This window comes from Camelina sativa, chromosome 7 (assembly GCF_000633955.1).
Source record: "Camelina sativa cultivar DH55 chromosome 7, Cs, whole genome shotgun sequence".
Classification (NCBI taxonomy): Eukaryota; Viridiplantae; Streptophyta; class Magnoliopsida; order Brassicales; family Brassicaceae; genus Camelina; species Camelina sativa.
The window spans coordinates 1,437,285-1,454,786 of NC_025691.1; the positions used below are offsets into that span (position 1 = coordinate 1,437,285).

General features: G+C 38.2%; 2 protein-coding genes across 39 annotated transcripts; one reads left to right on the plus strand and one right to left on the minus strand.

Moving 5' to 3' along the window:
* Positions 157-3,958, minus strand: LOC104699793 (polygalacturonate 4-alpha-galacturonosyltransferase). The gene is made up of 11 exons (XM_010415154.2): positions 3,563-3,958; positions 3,303-3,455; positions 2,982-3,007; positions 2,819-2,878; positions 2,620-2,745; positions 2,459-2,522; positions 2,332-2,378; positions 1,903-2,237; positions 1,426-1,783; positions 742-1,320; positions 157-655 (listed from the first exon to the last, which is right to left on the minus strand). Exons 2-11 carry the CDS (start codon positions 3,451-3,453, stop codon positions 380-382), a joined length of 2,022 nt encoding a protein of 673 aa, XP_010413456.1. The 5' UTR covers positions 3,454-3,455; positions 3,563-3,958; the 3' UTR covers positions 157-379.
* Positions 5,272-17,461, plus strand: LOC104699794. 38 transcript variants are annotated; one of them, XM_010415180.2, is made up of 29 exons: positions 5,282-5,349; positions 5,437-5,553; positions 5,676-5,747; positions 5,910-6,032; positions 6,156-6,371; positions 6,456-6,543; positions 6,627-6,701; positions 6,781-6,867; positions 6,956-7,020; positions 7,114-7,231; positions 7,398-7,524; positions 7,782-7,831; positions 7,930-7,974; positions 8,108-8,496; positions 8,640-8,787; positions 8,876-8,972; positions 9,042-9,132; positions 9,217-9,442; positions 9,553-9,623; positions 9,748-9,848; positions 9,939-10,033; positions 10,234-10,285; positions 10,387-10,506; positions 10,612-10,789; positions 11,014-11,108; positions 11,326-11,433; positions 11,530-11,809; positions 11,883-16,792; positions 17,169-17,461. In XM_010415180.2, exon 28 carries the CDS (start codon positions 12,936-12,938, stop codon positions 14,019-14,021), a length of 1,086 nt encoding a protein of 361 aa, XP_010413482.1. In that variant the 5' UTR covers positions 5,282-5,349; positions 5,437-5,553; positions 5,676-5,747; positions 5,910-6,032; positions 6,156-6,371; positions 6,456-6,543; positions 6,627-6,701; positions 6,781-6,867; positions 6,956-7,020; positions 7,114-7,231; positions 7,398-7,524; positions 7,782-7,831; positions 7,930-7,974; positions 8,108-8,496; positions 8,640-8,787; positions 8,876-8,972; positions 9,042-9,132; positions 9,217-9,442; positions 9,553-9,623; positions 9,748-9,848; positions 9,939-10,033; positions 10,234-10,285; positions 10,387-10,506; positions 10,612-10,789; positions 11,014-11,108; positions 11,326-11,433; positions 11,530-11,809; positions 11,883-12,935; the 3' UTR covers positions 14,022-16,792; positions 17,169-17,461. The 38 variants fall into 38 exon arrangements, 35 of the variants coding, with proteins under 35 accessions (XP_010413458.1, XP_010413468.1, XP_010413461.1 ...); XM_010415183.2 differs by having other exon boundaries at positions 8,156-8,496; XR_002032624.1 differs by having other exon boundaries at positions 7,398-7,974; positions 11,883-11,934; positions 12,225-12,290.

The window sequence follows — 17,502 nt, forward strand, 5'->3', positions numbered from 1 at the left end:
AAAATATGAACCATTTGTTGTTGTTAATAATAAGCTGGGATTTTTAGATGTTAACTTTTTCAATAGATAAGAAAAGTAATTGATCCATGTTTGAACTTGCAGAAGTTATATACAGTACATTAGAGAGACAGAATGGTTTATTTTTTCCACAGGACCTTCAACAAAATCTCCATAAACATATTATCATTAGAAAAATAAAACCTCAAAAATAACACAAGTGTTTTTAACCCGAAGGAAGAAGAAGATGAAGAAGAAAAGAATGACTAAACAAAGATATGAATAAACAATTAACAATGTGTGGAATAAAGAGGAATGAGATGGGAACAACATAATATTAGAAGTAATTACCTCAAGTCCATCTAACAAAGATTTGATTTTTTTATTCATGAAGGTTGCATCGACGAAGATAAGGGTGATCAAACTTGATGTATTTAGTCCAATACGGTCGGTACTTGGACATTGCTAACTCCAACCATGGCTTCATGTTCCCGTTATAGTGAACCACCGCTGCATTCTCAATGTCTTTCCTGTCTATACTCGGGTTATATCCTAGTCCCAGCACGTGCCACGACTTGTTTAAAGGATGTGTTAATCCGTAGAATGTTATTAACCCTGGTGGTAGTGTCCCTAGCTTCCATAGTGTCCTGTTCTCATTCTAAACAACAATAAACCATAATGAGCAGACCACAATAAACTATCATGAGATATATATTAGTTGCACAGAGTTGAAGAGTAATTTACCATGTTTTGCCACTTATGGTATATACCAGTGATGTCTCTCTTCTTCCATTCCTTTAGGTCGAACATGTTCATTCCATAAGCCCATCCACAAGCATTTGGATTGAAGTTCCTCGCAATGTGAGGATTCGAAAAGTTGAGATACTTGTCGAATCTGTGGAAACTTTCCCCACAGGTTTCAACTGCACCATTGACTTTGCCGTTCAGGTTAACTTCCCAGAGTGGAGTCAAATCTTTCTGAACAATGATGTCGTCGTCCAGGAAGAGGATTTTGTTCAGCTTGGGATAAACCTCAGGGAGGTAGAATCTCAAGTGATTCAACATGGATAGATACTTTGGGTTTCTGTATTTCAGATTCGAAGAGCCTGAAGTCGGATGGTCTGCTTTAAAATAGTATTCTCTCATTGCTGCAGATTCAAGCTGACGAAGGACAGGGCAGTAAGATGAATTAAGCCACTTAAACTCATCAACGTTTTCCACATGTATGGTTGCCTTTCCGGGTGGGTTTAGGAGGAACCACATGTTCATTGCTCCGAAATTGAGTTTATCAGTGACAAGATGAAAGACATGCTTAGAAGGATCCTGCGCAAACAGAGAATAAAAACATTTTAAATTTCAGCTCTGCCATTCATATCTAAAATTAAACATACAGATACGAAGGACGAATTAAGTGATAAGAGCTAATACCTTGGCATTCATGATGGTTGAGTTAACAACCACTGATGCAGCTAATACATTGTCCGAAAAGAGGGCATAATGATTAAGATTAGGGTTCTCTAGGTTTTCACTCCGAGGGAATTTTCTTTTCTCCGGAGACAGAAGATAGTAATCAATGGTCAAGCGCATCGATAGACAATGTATAGGATTTGGAATTGTTTTTGCTGCTAACTGAGCCAAAAAAGTACTCTGCTTCTTTAAGCTCCTGACTTGTTCGTCGGCAGTCTGAAGCATTGCTCTCAGCTTTCCAGTAACCAACTTGCAGTCATATAACTGCATCTTAGCTTTAGCCAAGACTTGACCCATGGCTCTGAGTTTCTCATGTGCACTATATGAAAAAATAAAATTATAGAGAATGTTACTTTAAGATGTACACGAGAAGAAAAAAGAAGGCAAGTAGTAGAAAGCATCTCTGGGTGAATAACAGAAACAAATGGAGCAATTTACCTCCGAGGAAGATCAGCATCAGATGTTGATTCCGCCAAAACCCGTTGGCTGTCCTTAAGTCGGGCCTGGAGTTCTTGTAACAAATCATTCTTGTTTTTCAATTTTGCAAGACCACTATAGACTCTAGCCATTATTACTTGATCCCGCATCAAGCGTATATTTGAATCGGAGTTGTCGTTCTCATTTTCTCTTCTCCAAATACTGTATTTTCCAAGGACAGCAGAATCAACAGACTTAGAACGTTCAATGGCTGCATTTTCGAGTTTCAAAATCGTGTCATCATTGTGCTGAACCAATTCATTTGCTCGCATCTCACGCCTTCTCTCTCGTAGTTGCTGAAATTTCAAGATGGAAAAATAGAATGTTGGTAATGAAACACTCAAGATAGAGAAGTCTCCAAAAAAGTATTAGATGCATCAAGATAGTTACCCTTCTGTGAATCTTCGCAGGTGTCTCAACTTTCTGATGGCTACCATCTGCATCAGCGATACATAGAAGAATCAGAGATAGAAAACGTCAAAATAAATCAGAATGCCACTTACATAAAAGCAACTACCTTTAGAAGTCTTGTCACGTTTTTCATTCAGGATATTAGATTTGACATCTGGAGTTGTTTGATTCTGCTTCAAGTAGATCAAAAGATATAACTATGAGCAAACAAAATATTGAGGATCGACACAACGAAACAAGTGAATCAGGTCATTAACTAAATCACACCTCAGAATGTCTAAATGAGGTGTCTACTCCGACTTCCCGCCATGATGCAGACAAATTGTTTTTCTTGAAAGAATCAAGGCTAAGAGGACCCAAATCAGCTGTGCTAGTTGCGATAACATCTAGTACCTGGAGAGCAAGTTGAGTAAGAAACGATCCCAATCACATAGAAACCAACAAAGAGATTAAAAATTATACTTGCCTCTTTCGAGAAAAGAGATCTAACAGATTGCATTGCTAAACGTTCTCTCCAGTCAAGATTCTGCCCCAAGAAAAAAAAAAACACAGCCTAATTAAAACAACACCTTTATAATTATGAGAAACCAAACATACAAAGCAGAAAATTAAATAGAGTATCAGCCCACCTGCTTCACAGAAGCATTTGAATAATCTGCAGTAATGAAAAGTAAGCTCCATCAGAAATTATATATATATCACAAATTTGAAAAGACAACTAATTGTTAAGAGACAAGGACCAAAATTGAAAATAGCAATTTAATGAAGAACATCAGTGTCAAATCAAAGCAAATAGTTAAACGGCAATGTAACTTAAAATTTTCGAGATAATAAAGGCTGCAAAGAAGAAGACTAGTAGTAGATTATTCTAATGCTATTAATCCTTACTCCCTTTTATAGCAGTATCAGAAACTCTAAATGAATCTGCAAACGTATAAAAAGAGGCATACCATTAGAGGAATCGATGTATACACCTCGGCCAACAAAGAAGACAAGTGGTGCGAAAACACAGAAAAAGATGAGGAGCACAAGGACAGATCGAGATCCACCACTACTTCCTCTAATCCGGTTAACTCCAGATAGCCCTCGCTTCAGCGCCATCCCTACCGAAATTCGAAAAAAAAAAAAAAAAACCCTAAATCAAGCAACGAACCATGGAAGCAACCGGGGATAATGGAGGAGATAGATAGAGAGATAAAACAAAACATACTGGGAATCTAATAAGAGAGAGATCAAGTGAGATTTGAGAAGACGAAAAAAAATCCAGGGTTCACGTGAAGGCCTCACAGGTAACAGAACAGACTAAAACGTCATTACGAAATTTTCCCGGCGAGATCTAAGCACACACAACAGCGACGAGAACTCGGAATTGAAGCTAATGGTTAACGAGGAAGACGAGAGTATGAAGAAGAAGAAGATTGATCATGATTTGTAAACAATAGAAAACGTTGTTGATTCACCGACAATGAACCAATCGCTATCAACCCCAGGAAAATTGTTTGCAGAAGAACCTCTCAAGCCTACTTGACGACACAGATCTCTCTCTCTCTCTTTTATGGGATCGATTACAATTTACGAATCTCCTATCCGGTTTACTCCGATCTATGTTAAACCGCCAATTATACCAAAACTAACATCAAATTGATAATGATATTATATTGATTGCTTCCAAGTATCGACTTCGACCCAACCCTTAATAATTTAATGGGCTTTTTGTACATTTTTTAAGGCCTGTAGGTGTATGACGTTGATTTTTATTTTATTTTATTTTTCATGAAGAATAGCCTTCGGTATTCGGGTATCCGATCGGATTTGGGTTCGGATCTTCGAGTTTTCGGATGTAAAGATATAAAACTTAATCGGGTATTTTATAATATCAGATCGGGTTTGGATAATTTGGCTTCGGGTTCGGGTAATTTCGGGTATACCCGAATTCATTAAAAAAAAAACTTTTTTCTTTTGTAGTGAAAAAAAAATAAAAAATTATTTTCTACCTCCCTCTTCTTGTCTCTTTTTTCTTCATCTCTCTTTTCTTCAGCCAAAAATCCTAATTTTGTTTATCCATGGTCACCACTTCAAGAATCAAATCTTTCAAATTCTCTACCAAATCTAACAATATCTATAGCAAGTTATATGATATTAGTCATATTTATCTTCCAACCTCACTCACTCTTTAAACCCCACAAAGTATCACTTTTTTTTTTTTGATTTGCTTGTGATGTTTCTAGTAAAATTGATATGGGTATTGGAAAAAATAAAACAATTATGGATTATGTTGATTGAGAAAGAAAAATAATAAGTCAATCTTAGAATACATACATATATATATATATATATATATAATTAAGGTGGCAAAATGGTTTCTGATGCATTAATTATGGTCTAAGGTTTTGGGTTTAAACCCACTTAGATGCATTTTTGTATTTATTTCGGGTTGATTTGGATTTACTTCGGATATCGGGTAATACCCGAACTCAATCAAGTATCCGAATTTCAAAGAAACTAAATCCGATCAGGTATTTTATACCACCTAAATCCGAACCGAACTATCTATTTCGGGTCGGGTTCGGATTCGGGTTTAGGATTTGGTTAAAATGCCCAGGGCTAATGAAGAAGTTGGTATGATGGGACCAAAAAAAGGAAATAACTTTTTTACATGAATCTCTCTGACGGTCACTTTGGAAATTTACCAAACGAAAAATAAAACGAAAAATAAAAAGAAGCAAATTTTTTGAAAGTAAAAAAGGAAACTTCGTAAAAGAAAACAAAAAGAAATTTGCCAGCTGGATAAAAAAGTCAAAGTTGTTTGACTACCGACTTTTAGTTTTAATCTTGGTCGTTAAAAATTGCATGATCAGATCTCGACCGTCAATAGCTTACACCTCATCTATAAAATCTCATAAAATAATGCTCTCTCACTCATAATTTCCTTAATTATTTTTATTTCCTCTTCTTGGCTCCTCTGCATCACTTCGTCTTCGCTCGTTCGTCAAGTTTGTGGTGACATCCATCACTGTGATTTTCACTTCTTTGTTGTTTTTTTTCTAGGGTTTTGTTTCTAACTTGTTGTTCTCTTCTTTTCAGGTTTTATCAATCAATGATGATGGCTTTGATATGGACACGCTTCTTCTCTATGTTACGTCTTCAAGGGTTTTGCTCCTCTCTCTAGTACAATATCTTCGCTCGGTCGTTTCATTGGTGGTGGTTAAATTCTTCTAAACTAGTCTCTGATGCTTTTCTTTGAATCGATCATTGGATTTTAATTTGCTTCTTCTTTTCTAGGGTTTGGTGTTTCTAATTTGTTATTCTGTTTTTTGTTCCAGGCTTTGATGACATGCTTTTACCAATCAATTATGATGGCTTTGATGAACACGCTTATTGCTTCGCCTTCAAGGGTATTGTTCCTCTCTCTCTAGTACGGTATTTACACTCGTTCGTTCGTTGGTGGTGACTCTAAAATAGTCTCTGATGGTTTTCTTTGAATCGATCATTGGATTTTAACTTGTTCTTTTCCAGGGTTTGGTGTTTCTAACTTGTTGTTCTGTTTTTTTTTTCAGGTTTGGATGATGCTTTTATCAATCAATGTTGGCTTTGATGACATGCTTCTTCTCTGTGCTACGTCTTCACGTGTTCAGGGGTTTTGTTCCTCTCTCTAGTATCTTTGCTCGTTCGTTTTGTTGGTAGTGACATTATCCTAAACTTGTCTCTGTTTTTTATTTTTGAATCGATCATTGGAATTTCACTTGCTTGTTCTTTTCTTGGACTTGGTTTCTAACTTGTTGTTCTGTTTTTTTTTTTTCCAGGTTGGGATGATGTTTTTATTAATCAATGATGGCTTTGATATGGACACGCTTCATCTATGTGCTACGTCTTCACTCTTCAGAGGTTTTGTTCTTCCTCTTAACACATCTATTACTTCTTTTTCTCTTATTTCCGTCTTGCAGGTCTTTTGGAAGCGAATTATGATCTGATCATCACCTTCTTCTCCATGCTGCTACGTCTTCGGGCGTTCTCTAAACGTATCTCTATTTGCTTCTGAATTTTCACTTTAATTTCTAGTTACATGTTACTAATTACTTGTTGTTTTTTTCTTGTTGGTTTAGATTTGTGGAGGAGGATCTTACAATTGATTGGTGATGGCTTCAACTGATCCCTGTCAGTTGTCACTCCTATTCATGTTATTCTTCTATGGTTTGGTTTCTAAACTGAATCCCTTAAAAGCTTTTTTTTATTATTATGTTTTCATGCGACATTTACCTGTTATGTTATTTTAGATTTTGGAGGATGCTTTGATCGGTGGGTGATGGTTTTGATAGATCGTTATTGTCTTCTCTGCACTAAATCTTCAGGTAGTGTTCTTCCTCTCAACCGATTTTTTCTTTTTCCTTCTATATAAGTGAAACACATCTCTGTCTTTCTTTGATGCAGATCTTAGAGGCAACCGGATTACAGTGTGGGAGGTTCGGAGAGAAATCATTGTAGGAGTGCGTATGATTTCAGAGTTTTAATTTTCAGGTTACCTTGCATCCATAAATGTGTTTTCCTATCGCTTCCTTTATCTAATATTGGCTATTGTTGGTCATTTGTTTCTTGTGTTTCCCAGATGTTCTTGCTGTGTTCACACACATTCATATGAGAGAGATGATCCACAAATTATTTCCTAGACGAGTTTGTTCTTAAACTTTGTTCTTTTCAACTAGTTAAATGTCTTATTTTTTCAAGTCTCTTAGGTGCTCCGCTTAAGTCTGAAAATTGACGCAGATCGTGGAGACACCAGGACGGATATGATAAATCTTAGCATTGTGCGAAAATTTATCTTTGTTTGATGCAAATCGTGGAGGCACCGGGACAGATTTCTTCTGGTCTGTCATGTTTTAAGGTTTCTTCTGTGCTACATCCTTTTATTATCATCTTCTCTCTTACAACCCCAAGTTCCTCTGTTTTGTTATGTCTCAGGTTACTAAACTGCTCTCGTTCCTTAGTTTTCCCTGCTTATCTCATGCCTGCATCTATTCTTAATGGTTGTCATTGTGGCTTCTTTATAGGTATGTTATTAAAGATGGAAAGAGAGCAGCTGAAGATGGAGATTGTCATTGTTTCTTCTGTGCTACATCTTTTTATTATCATCTTCTCTGTTACAACCACAAGTTCCTCTGTTTTGTTATATCTCAGGTTACTAACTGGTCTCTTTCCCCAATTCTCTCTGCTTATCTTAATGGTTGTCATTTTGGCTTCTTTATAGGTTTGTTCTTAATGGTTCTTTTTTCCCAGTTTTTGGGTTGTAAACTACGTGGAGATGTGATCATTGTTCCCTCCTCCCTTATCTCTCTTTTATTCTTTCTGATTTTATATTCTATGGTTTAAATGCTTATCATATCTGCTTAGGATTGTCGTTTGTCTTTCTACATGACGCCATTACCTTCGTATAGGAACTTGGATCATGGAAGTGGAAGTCTTATTTCCATTTGTTCGCCTAAATGTATATGTTTATGTACATTAGAATCTTTGATAAACCTGAAGAACTTTTAAATTATTTTGGTATTAATGTCTTTATTGTGTCTCTTTACGTCTGCTAAGTTTGAGCTCCTCTGATTCACAAGGCTGGACATGTTGTTTATTCAGGTTATTGTTCTCTTTCCCCTTAATATATGTCACCTATCTAATTGTTTTCATCAAGTAGTGGATTTTGAATTTTGGCTTTGTGAGTTTTGGACTTTGCAAACATGATTTGGTTTTTCTTTATTGGATGTTTCAGGTTTCAAGTAATGTTGCTTTTAGCCTAAGACCCTGTCTTTTGTTACAGATATTCAAAGTTCTTTAAGAGAAAAGCATCATCAGGTTATTTCAGGTTTTGGATGATACTTTTATCGATCATTGATGGCTTTGATGGACACGCTTCTCCTCTCTGCTATGTCTTCAGGGGTTTTGATTTTCCTCTTAACATTAATAGATGCAGGGGTTTTGTTCTTCCTCTTAACACTGTTTTTACTTCTTTCTTCGTTTTTTGCAAATGAATTATGATCTAATCCGGGATGGTTGTAGCTATGTAAGTTGGCTCCTCTGAATACCATATTAATGTCTGTTTTGCTTGTTTCTGGCATTAATGATGTTCATATTTTAGGTGTTGGAGTGTCCGGTAATAAGGTATTTGCCTTGCTTCTTTCTCTTATTTTTTGATCCTAAATGTGGAAGATGACTGTATTGTTGGTAGTTTTTTAAGTGATATATGTTTATGTATTAGGATTAATTGTGTACTAAAAACCTCTTTTTGATCCTTGTTTATGTAGAGAAACGTAGCATCTCCATCTTCAGTTTCAGTTTCCTGCAAGCCCAAAACCTGTGAAAGAATCTGGAAAGATCCATGATGATAACTTAGTAGAGATGATAAACACAACAATAGTGGATAGAAGCCATCTGTGAAATGGGATGATGTTGGTGAGTGTTATTGTTATGCTTATCTTCTTGTTTCCCTTTTTGATGCAATATGTGGAATTGGAAACTCACTTATACTTAATTCTTGCAGCTGGACTCGATGGAGCTACACAAGCTTTACTGGAGATGGTTTATATTACCGGCAAAATGAAGAAATTTGTTCACTGGTCTCCGGAGACCAGCGAGAGGTAAAAAAATTTCAAGTTTGGTTTGTTCTTATATATTTTCCTCTCATGAAAAAGGCTCAACACCTTCAGGCAATACTTGTTTCATAGCTGCAATGCTTAACTCACACCAAGCCTCTTCTTGAGAGCCTTTTCTCATACAAGAGTCAAAACCCTTGCAACTGTAAGACTCAAGAGTACTTTGTCCCTTTTTAACTAGTTTTTGTATTCAATGTCTTTTTTACAAAAATATCTCTCTTTGATGCAGATGGTAGAGGCAACGGGACTGATATGATAAATCTTTCTTCAGATATGCTACATTTTTTTCTTATCATCTTCTTTATTACAACCACAAGATCCTTTGTTCTGTTAATGTCTTTATCTTGATTCTTGAAGGATGCCGTCTCTCATACAAATGTCAAAAATCCCTGCAAATGTCAAATGTCTCCTCTGATGCACAAGGCTGGACATGTATTTCCTCCTCTTTCCCTGTGGTATATGTCAGCTATCTCTTTTTTTAATTAATAGACTGGATTTTGAGTTTTGGACTGTGCCATCAGGGACTTTTCAAACATGATTTTGTCCTTTTTGGTGGATGTTTCAGGTTTCAAGTGAAAACATCTCTGTCTCTCTTTGATGCAGATCGACTAGGAGGCACCGGGATTACAGTGTGGGGTCGTATGATTTCTGAGTTTAACTTTCATGTTACCTCGCATCTATATTCTATACACCTTTTTGCCTATCGGTTCTCTTGTTTAATATTGGCTATTGTTGATCCTCTGTTTCCTGTGTTTCCCAGATGTTCTTGCTGTGTACACACACATTCAGATGAGAGATGCTCCACGAAGTCTCGATTGAGATTAACCAGATGGTGTTTGGTTTCAGAACTGCTGCAGACTCGTATAAGCATTATTTATGTTTTTACCTGTCTTGGTTTCCCTATCTCGATTCTTGTATATAAAAAGTTGCTTTTTTTTTCTTATTCTTCAGACATTGGAATCTTTCTATGAGAAGTTCGATCCAGATTTCATCAACATCAGGACAAAGGCCAGAGAGGTGTTGCAGATCTTAATGAAATTGTCCAGGTACTTGTTACTTATCCTTGTATAATTAAGTATCAATATCGTGACTATTGACCTCTTGTCTCAGCGATATACATTTTAAGGTTTTGAACGATAGTCTGGGCATCTAAACTTGGCTTGAGTTATAGAAGAAACCAGTCCTAGCACATAAATTCTATCTGTAATAAATTTATTTGACCCGCACATTTTGTTTTTGCATGCAGCTTCTAGGAAAAGATGCGCTAGCAGAAGGTAACAAAATCACCTTGGAAACAGGTAAGATTTCTTGGCTCCCTTCGTTTTGGTTTACTTCTGTCTCTTTCTCTCAACGGGTTATATTTCTTGTGTGTTCTGTTGTTTTTTTTTTTTTGTTGCAGGGAAGCTCAATCGTGGTCTCTCCGAAAAATCTTTTTGTCCAGGTTCTAGGAGCCAATATATGAGGATTGTCTCAACCTGATTGCTCGTGTTACTGTTGTAGCTGCGTATGTTTATCGGAGGTTAGTGAAGAATATATATTTTTGTAATCTTTTTCATGTTTCTTGTAGCTTCTGAGTTTTCGGTACTGATAGTGTACTCTTTACTTCTATTTTTGTGTTCGCAAGCCATCATAGCATTTGCAAGTATATTCAAATTCGAAATGATCGGCAGGATGTACAAGAATGGTGATTCCATCCCCTCAGATAAATCTTTGGATTATAGTGTAAATTTGTTTTCCCACATATTGGGATTTGGTGATGAAAAGATGAAAGAGCTCATGAGGCTTTACATCACTATCCACAGGTCTGTATTAATTTTTCCTAAAACAAGCTTCTTTGTTTTTCTACTGTTTTATTTTTGCTATAGTAATCATGAAGGTGGAAATGTCTATATCGTGAATACATGTTATTCATGAGTTTTCTGTTGTTGTTTTTGTCTATTATGTAGGTAGCGTGTGATAGTTTTATGGTACAATGATTAGTTGGTGAGAACAAATTCTTAGACTCTTATATGTCTTGTTGCAACAGGAAGTTCTTTGGATCAAATCAGCTGTGAAGGAATATGGAGAAAACATATCGAAAGAGCAGTTAATATGTTTGGAAGACATTAAAACAATAGCAAGGTAAAAACATACAATTCCTGTACCTGTACATGACTGATGAAAGTCTCAAACAAATTGAGCCTGCGAAAATGATTTAAAATCACCTCAAAGTTTGGTCTACCAGTCTCATAGCTTCTAGTAACTAACACCGCCATAAGAGTTTTTTTCCCCCCTTCTTCTAGTTAATGTTGTAATGTTACTAAATATCTCTGTTGACCTCGTCATGATTTGTCTGCAGGTTGTTCCAGGATATGGACACGGTGTTCTGCGCAAAACTGATCCAAGATATGTATGGCAAAGAGAGTTCGCCTTGAAGCATTTACCTGATGACCCTCTTTTCCAGCTGGTACTTTTTTTTGTTTTTCTTTCTATTCTGTTGTGCTCTCAAAATTCTATCAATGTCCAGACGTCGAGTGGCTTACAAATCTTTCCTACTCTGTAGGTGTCAAAGCTTTACAAAGTTGTGCCACCCTGTTCTCACCGAGCTTGGAAAGGGAGTATCTCTATCATTTCTAGTATAACAGGGGGATCGTTTCTTGTAATGGATTACGTTGAAAGTATGACAAGGCTTGCGAACTCCTTTGCCGATCATTTCGAATTTGAATATACTTGCAAATGCTATGATGGCTTGTTATAGAACCCGTCACCAAATGTTGATGCTCACAGTGGGGTCTTGCTGGACCACTATTGGGTCACATCAACTATGGTCGAACCGAAGCAAGGTAAGAAGCAGATATCTCTTTTAAAAGTAACATCGCGCCTTAAGACAAATACCTAATGGTGTGCGTTTTGTAGGTACTACACCGTTCTCTTTGGTGTTTAAAGGAGTCTTGGCATCTGCTCTCAGGTATATCTATATATTTACACAATGAGTAAATAAGGGAAAGAAAAAAGTCATCAGGAGGCATTGAAAGACAAATAATTTTACTGTCCAACTATCAAAAAGTATCAAACCGGTTATTACAAGATCGATCAAAACCTTTTATACTTATAACGAATTAGCCAGAAAATTGGCAGCGCTTAAAATTTTTGGATCAGAAGCAATGGCCGATAATATCATTTCATCCCCATTGTCTAATTTGGCTCCTTAACTCTATCCACCTGAAACACACACATAACCTCAGATTTACGCTACAGTGTGCATCAGATTAGAGTTATGAACAGAGGACACAAACCTCATTGAGGTTTCGAGCAGACTTGGAGGTTAGTGATAAGTGTGTATCACTTCTAGTGGATTTTTTTTTTTAATCGTCTTTCAATCTTAAAGAACAAATAAAAAAAAGGACTAATGCCGTTTCATTATTCATCAAAGTACAGTGTACGTGTCTATTATTAATTAAATATAAATTTAACTTTCTATTGTCAAATTCGGTGGTCATGGCCGGTACAACTGGTTTTTCATTGCAACCATCTCATTCAAATTATCTATCGGATTGCGACGTTAGTTATTTCTTTCAGATTGGGTTCGTAATAATCATTATTTCTACCTTCTCTAACGATGAAAAAAAATCAAGTCATGGTTCTATAATTCAAATTTGATTATGAAATACATATTGATAGAATAGATATATGGCAACATTTTTTATATTATATTGTATAGAATATTCTCGATACATGATCCTAGTTATACATAATATATATAGTGGTCATATATGTGATGATACTCCTCACGGAGATTATCCTATTATCTTAGATGGTATCAGAACACTAGGTTCATCTTAAACCCTAGCCGCACAACTGATCCAACTCCGCTCTTTTCTTCTCTTTAATTTTCTTCTTCTTCCTCTTTGTGTCTTTTCTTCTTTTACTCTTCTTCTTCGCTTCTTGCTTTGCTTTTGTCTTTTCTTCATGACTGCTCCAGCTGTTTATTCTAATGATAAGCCTTTTGGCATCTCTCAAATCCGAACATACGTCCCTATTGTGCTTGACATGGAGAAACTGAATTATGACAAGTGGTGTGAGCTCTTCGAGACTCACTGTCTGTGTTACGGTGTTCTCGGCCATCTCGACGGTTCCTCTCGTTCGTCATCTACCACCGAAACTGCATGGAAAGAACGTGATGGGCTGGTGAAGATGTGGATCTACGGTACCATCTCGGAATCGATTCTTGGCACGGTTCTCAAAGCAAAGTACTCTGCTCGTGACTTGTGGCTTACCATCGAGGCTCTCTTTCGTGACAACAAAGAAGCTCGAGCTCTCCAGTTGGAAAACGAGCTGCGCACAATCACGATTGGAGACCAGAGTGTTCACGAATATTGCAAGAAATTGAAGAACCTCTCTGATCTTCTTGCGAATATCGACTCCCCGGTGACAGATCGTGGACTTGTGCTCCATCTTCTCAACGGCTTGACGGATAAGTTCGACAGCATCATCAATGTGATCAAACATCGTGAACATTTTCCAACGTTCTCGGTTGCTCGTTCGATGCTCATTATGGAAGAGGAACATCTCTCAAAGCACACTCGTGTCACCCCTACCATGTCCCATCATCCATCCTCACCTGACGTGCTCTTCACGTCATCGGACCATCACCCTCGTCATCAACAACAATCGGGATCTCTCTATCGGGGTGGTGGTTGTGGCCGCGGTCGTGGCGGATGCAACAACCGTGGTGGTCGTGGTCGTTCTCACAACACCTATTGGCCCCCGTCCTCGAACAATTGGAATTATGGCGCTCCTCAAGCTCCATATCCTTATTCTTACGGGCCGACACCACCTCCGTACTACGTCGCGAATCCTTTCCAGCACTTTGTTCGACCTCCACAACACTTCCCGGCACATCCCTCACACGCTGCATTGGGCATCCTTGGTTCACATCCTCAACCTCCCCAAGCTATTGCTCATCTTGTTCAAGCCCCACCAGCTCACATTACTGATCAATCTGCATATGTGTCGTCTGCTCTTGCACATGCTTTCAACACTATGACGTTGTAGGACTCCAACAATGGCGGCTGGGTCATGGATACCGGTGCGACCACTCATGTCACCAACAATCAAGGTAATCTAAGTTCTACTCATAATTTGAGCACACTTCCAATGATTACAGTCGGTAATGGATCTCTTGCGCCTGTAACTACTGTTGGTCATGGTACTCTCAATTCTTCTTCTCGTCCTTTTCAGCTCAAAAATATTCTTGTTTGTCCTTCCATGGTTAAGAATTTGATCTATGTCCGTCGTTTTGCTATCGACAACAATTGCTCTCTTGAATTTGACCCTTTTGGTTTTTCTATTAAGGACCTTCAAACTCGGACCAAGCTTCTCCGATGCAATAGCCCAGGTCCGCTCTACTCGGTGTCTCTTCCCCAGTCGCTTGCTTCCCCACATGCTCTCACGGTGTATGCACCGACTAGTGATGTGTGGCATCAACGTCTTGGTCACCTCAGTAGCACAAATCATCGTCTTTTAGCTTCTTCTTCTTCTTCTATTTTATTTAATCAGCAAAATAATGTGTGTCATGCATGTCAACTTGGCAAACACACAAGACTTCCTTTTATGTCTTCTCAAACAATTGTCTCGCAACATTTTGATATTATTCATTCTGATATTTAGACCTCTCCTATTCTCAGTTTAAGTGGAATAAAATATAACCTATTGTTTCTTGACCATTTTTCTCAGTTTGTCTGGATTTATCCACTCAAACACAAGAGGGATATGTTCAGCAGATATCTTCATTTTTCAAATTATGTGAAGACTCAATTCCGATGCAACATCAAGTCTCTTCAATGTGACAATGGGGGAGAATTCAACAACAACATGCACCTTAATCACTTGGCGTCGGAGGGTACAACGATCCGGTTCTCCTGTCCCCATACATCTCAACAAAACGGGAAAGCTGAACGGATGCTACGGACCATCAACAACACTGTTCGCACACTCTTAGCTCAAGCAAGCTTACCCTACTCCTATTGGGTCGAGACTCTTCACACGGCGGTGTATCTGCTGAACATCGCTCCATCCTCCACTATTGGTCATGAGATTCCCTACACTAAACTGTTTCGAAAACCGGTATCTTATTCTCATCTTAGAGTCTTTGGTTGTTTATTTTATCCTAATCTTTTACCCACTTCTCCTCACAAACTTGCTCCTAGGTCCACAACTTGCATATTTCTTGGCTTTCCCTCTAATCATCGTGACTACAAGTGTCTTGATCTCTCCACACATAAGATCATTTTATCTCGCCATGTTGTTTTTTATGAAACGATCTTCCCGTTTTCCACAAAGCCAAACATTCCAACTCCTCCCATAAACACAGTTCCGTCTCATCTATCTCCCATCATACCGCCTATTCCTCATATTTCTTCAAACACAACTCTTGGTCCTCCGCCTGTTCTTCCTGTCTTGCCTCCTTCGCAAGTTACTCATCCCATGACCACTCGCAGCAAAAATGGCATATATAAGCCTCAAATTCGGCTTTGTCTTATTGTTAATGCTGTTTCTCCCATTCCCTTGTCTCATGTTCAGGCCGCAAAAGATCCATTTTGGAATAATGCTATGGATGAGGAATACAATGCTCAAATTAAGAGTGGCACTTGGAACCTTGTTCCGCGTCCTCCTAACGTTAATGTGATCCGTTCTTTATGGTTGTTCAAACATAAGTAGCATGCAGATGGGAGCTTAGCGCGTTATAAAGCTCGACTTGTGGCTAATGGCAAATCTCAAGAGCTTGGCTTCGACTGTGATGAAACTTTTAGCCCATTTGTGAAGCCTGCAACTATTCAATCAGTTCTTCATCTAGCTGTCACTAGAGATTGGCCGCTTCGCCAACTCGACATCAAGAACGCATTTCTCAATGGCGACCTTGACGAGGTCGTCTACATGTATCAACCGGCCGGCTATGTGGATCCCGAGAAACCCGATCATGTTTGTTTATTGCGCAGGTCACTATACAGTCTCAAGCAGGCGCCTAAAGCTTGGAACACCAGGTTTGCCAACTATTCAAAGAGCATTGGATTCAAACAGAGTCTCTCCGACGCTTCTTTGTTTGTCTATGATCATGGGCCTGATCTTGCTTATCTACTCTTGTACGTGGATGACATTGCTCTCACCGCGTCCTCCACGTCTCTCCTTGATATGATCATTCAATCTCTAAGCAAGGAGTTCGAAATGACGGACCTTGGCCAACTACATCACTTTCTCGGCATTACTTTCACCCGTAGTAGCACTGACCTCTTTCTTCATCAACGCAACTATGCCACCGATATCATTGCTCGCGCCGGCATGAGCAATTACAAACCATGTCTTACTCCAGTCGATACGCACAGTAAGTTAGCTGAAGACGATGGGCCTCCCGTTGATGATTCGACGTTATACCGTAACCTGGCTGGAGCATTGCAGTACTTGACTTTCACAAGACCAAATATCTCTTTTGCCGTTCAACAAGTATGTCTCTTCATGCATGATCCCCGGGAGTCGCATTTCAATGCGTTGAAGCGTATTCTTCGGTATCTTCAGGGCACTCTCGATCATGGGCTCCATTTCTACAAGAATTCCCCGACTACAGTCACTGTTTATTCTAATGCTGCTTATGTTTCACCGAACTCCGACAACTCACTCACCGTCTATTCCGACGCCAACTGGGCATGTTGCCCATCTACACGACGTTCTACATCGGGGTTTTGTATATTTCTTGGGGATAATCTTATTTCTTGGTCGTCTAAACGGCAACCCACTGTGTCTCGTTCTAGTACTGAAAGCAGAGTACAAAGGTGTGGCTAATGCGGTCTTGGGGCTTCCATCTTTTTGGGTTTATTTGTCTTGACGCCTTTGTCTATCTGTAATTTTCTTCTGATTGTTATATGTTTACTGGGTATTTTTAAGCTTTGATTTCCTCGTTGGTCTGTATTAATTTTTCCTAAAACAAGCTTCTTGTGTTTATTGTTGTTTTCAAAAAATCTTCCGGCATGATATCTTTGTTTTTCTACTGTTTTATTTTTGCTATAGCAATCATGAAGGTGGAAATGTCTATATCGTGAATACATGTTTAAGTCTTCAGTCTATGTAGGTAGCGTGTGAAAGTTTTATGGTACAATGATAAGTTGGTGAGAACAAATTCTTAGACTCTTATTTGTCTTGTTGCAACAGGAAGTTCTTTGGATCAAATCAGCTGTGAAGGAATATGGAGAAAACATATCGAAAGAGCAGTTAATATCGTTGGAAGAACAATAGCAAGGTAAAAACACACACAATTCCTCATTTGAGGTGCTGAGGACACAAACCTCATTTGAGGTGCTGAGCAGACTTGGATACAGTGTGTTGTTTCATTAATAATAAGGATACGTGTGTATCACATCTAATGTTTTTGTGATTAGTGGATTTTTTAAAAACCGTCTTTCAGTCCTAAAGAACAAATAAAAAAAGAACATTAGATGTGATAACGTAACAGAGAACTGAGAACTTGATTAAAATAGATGTGATA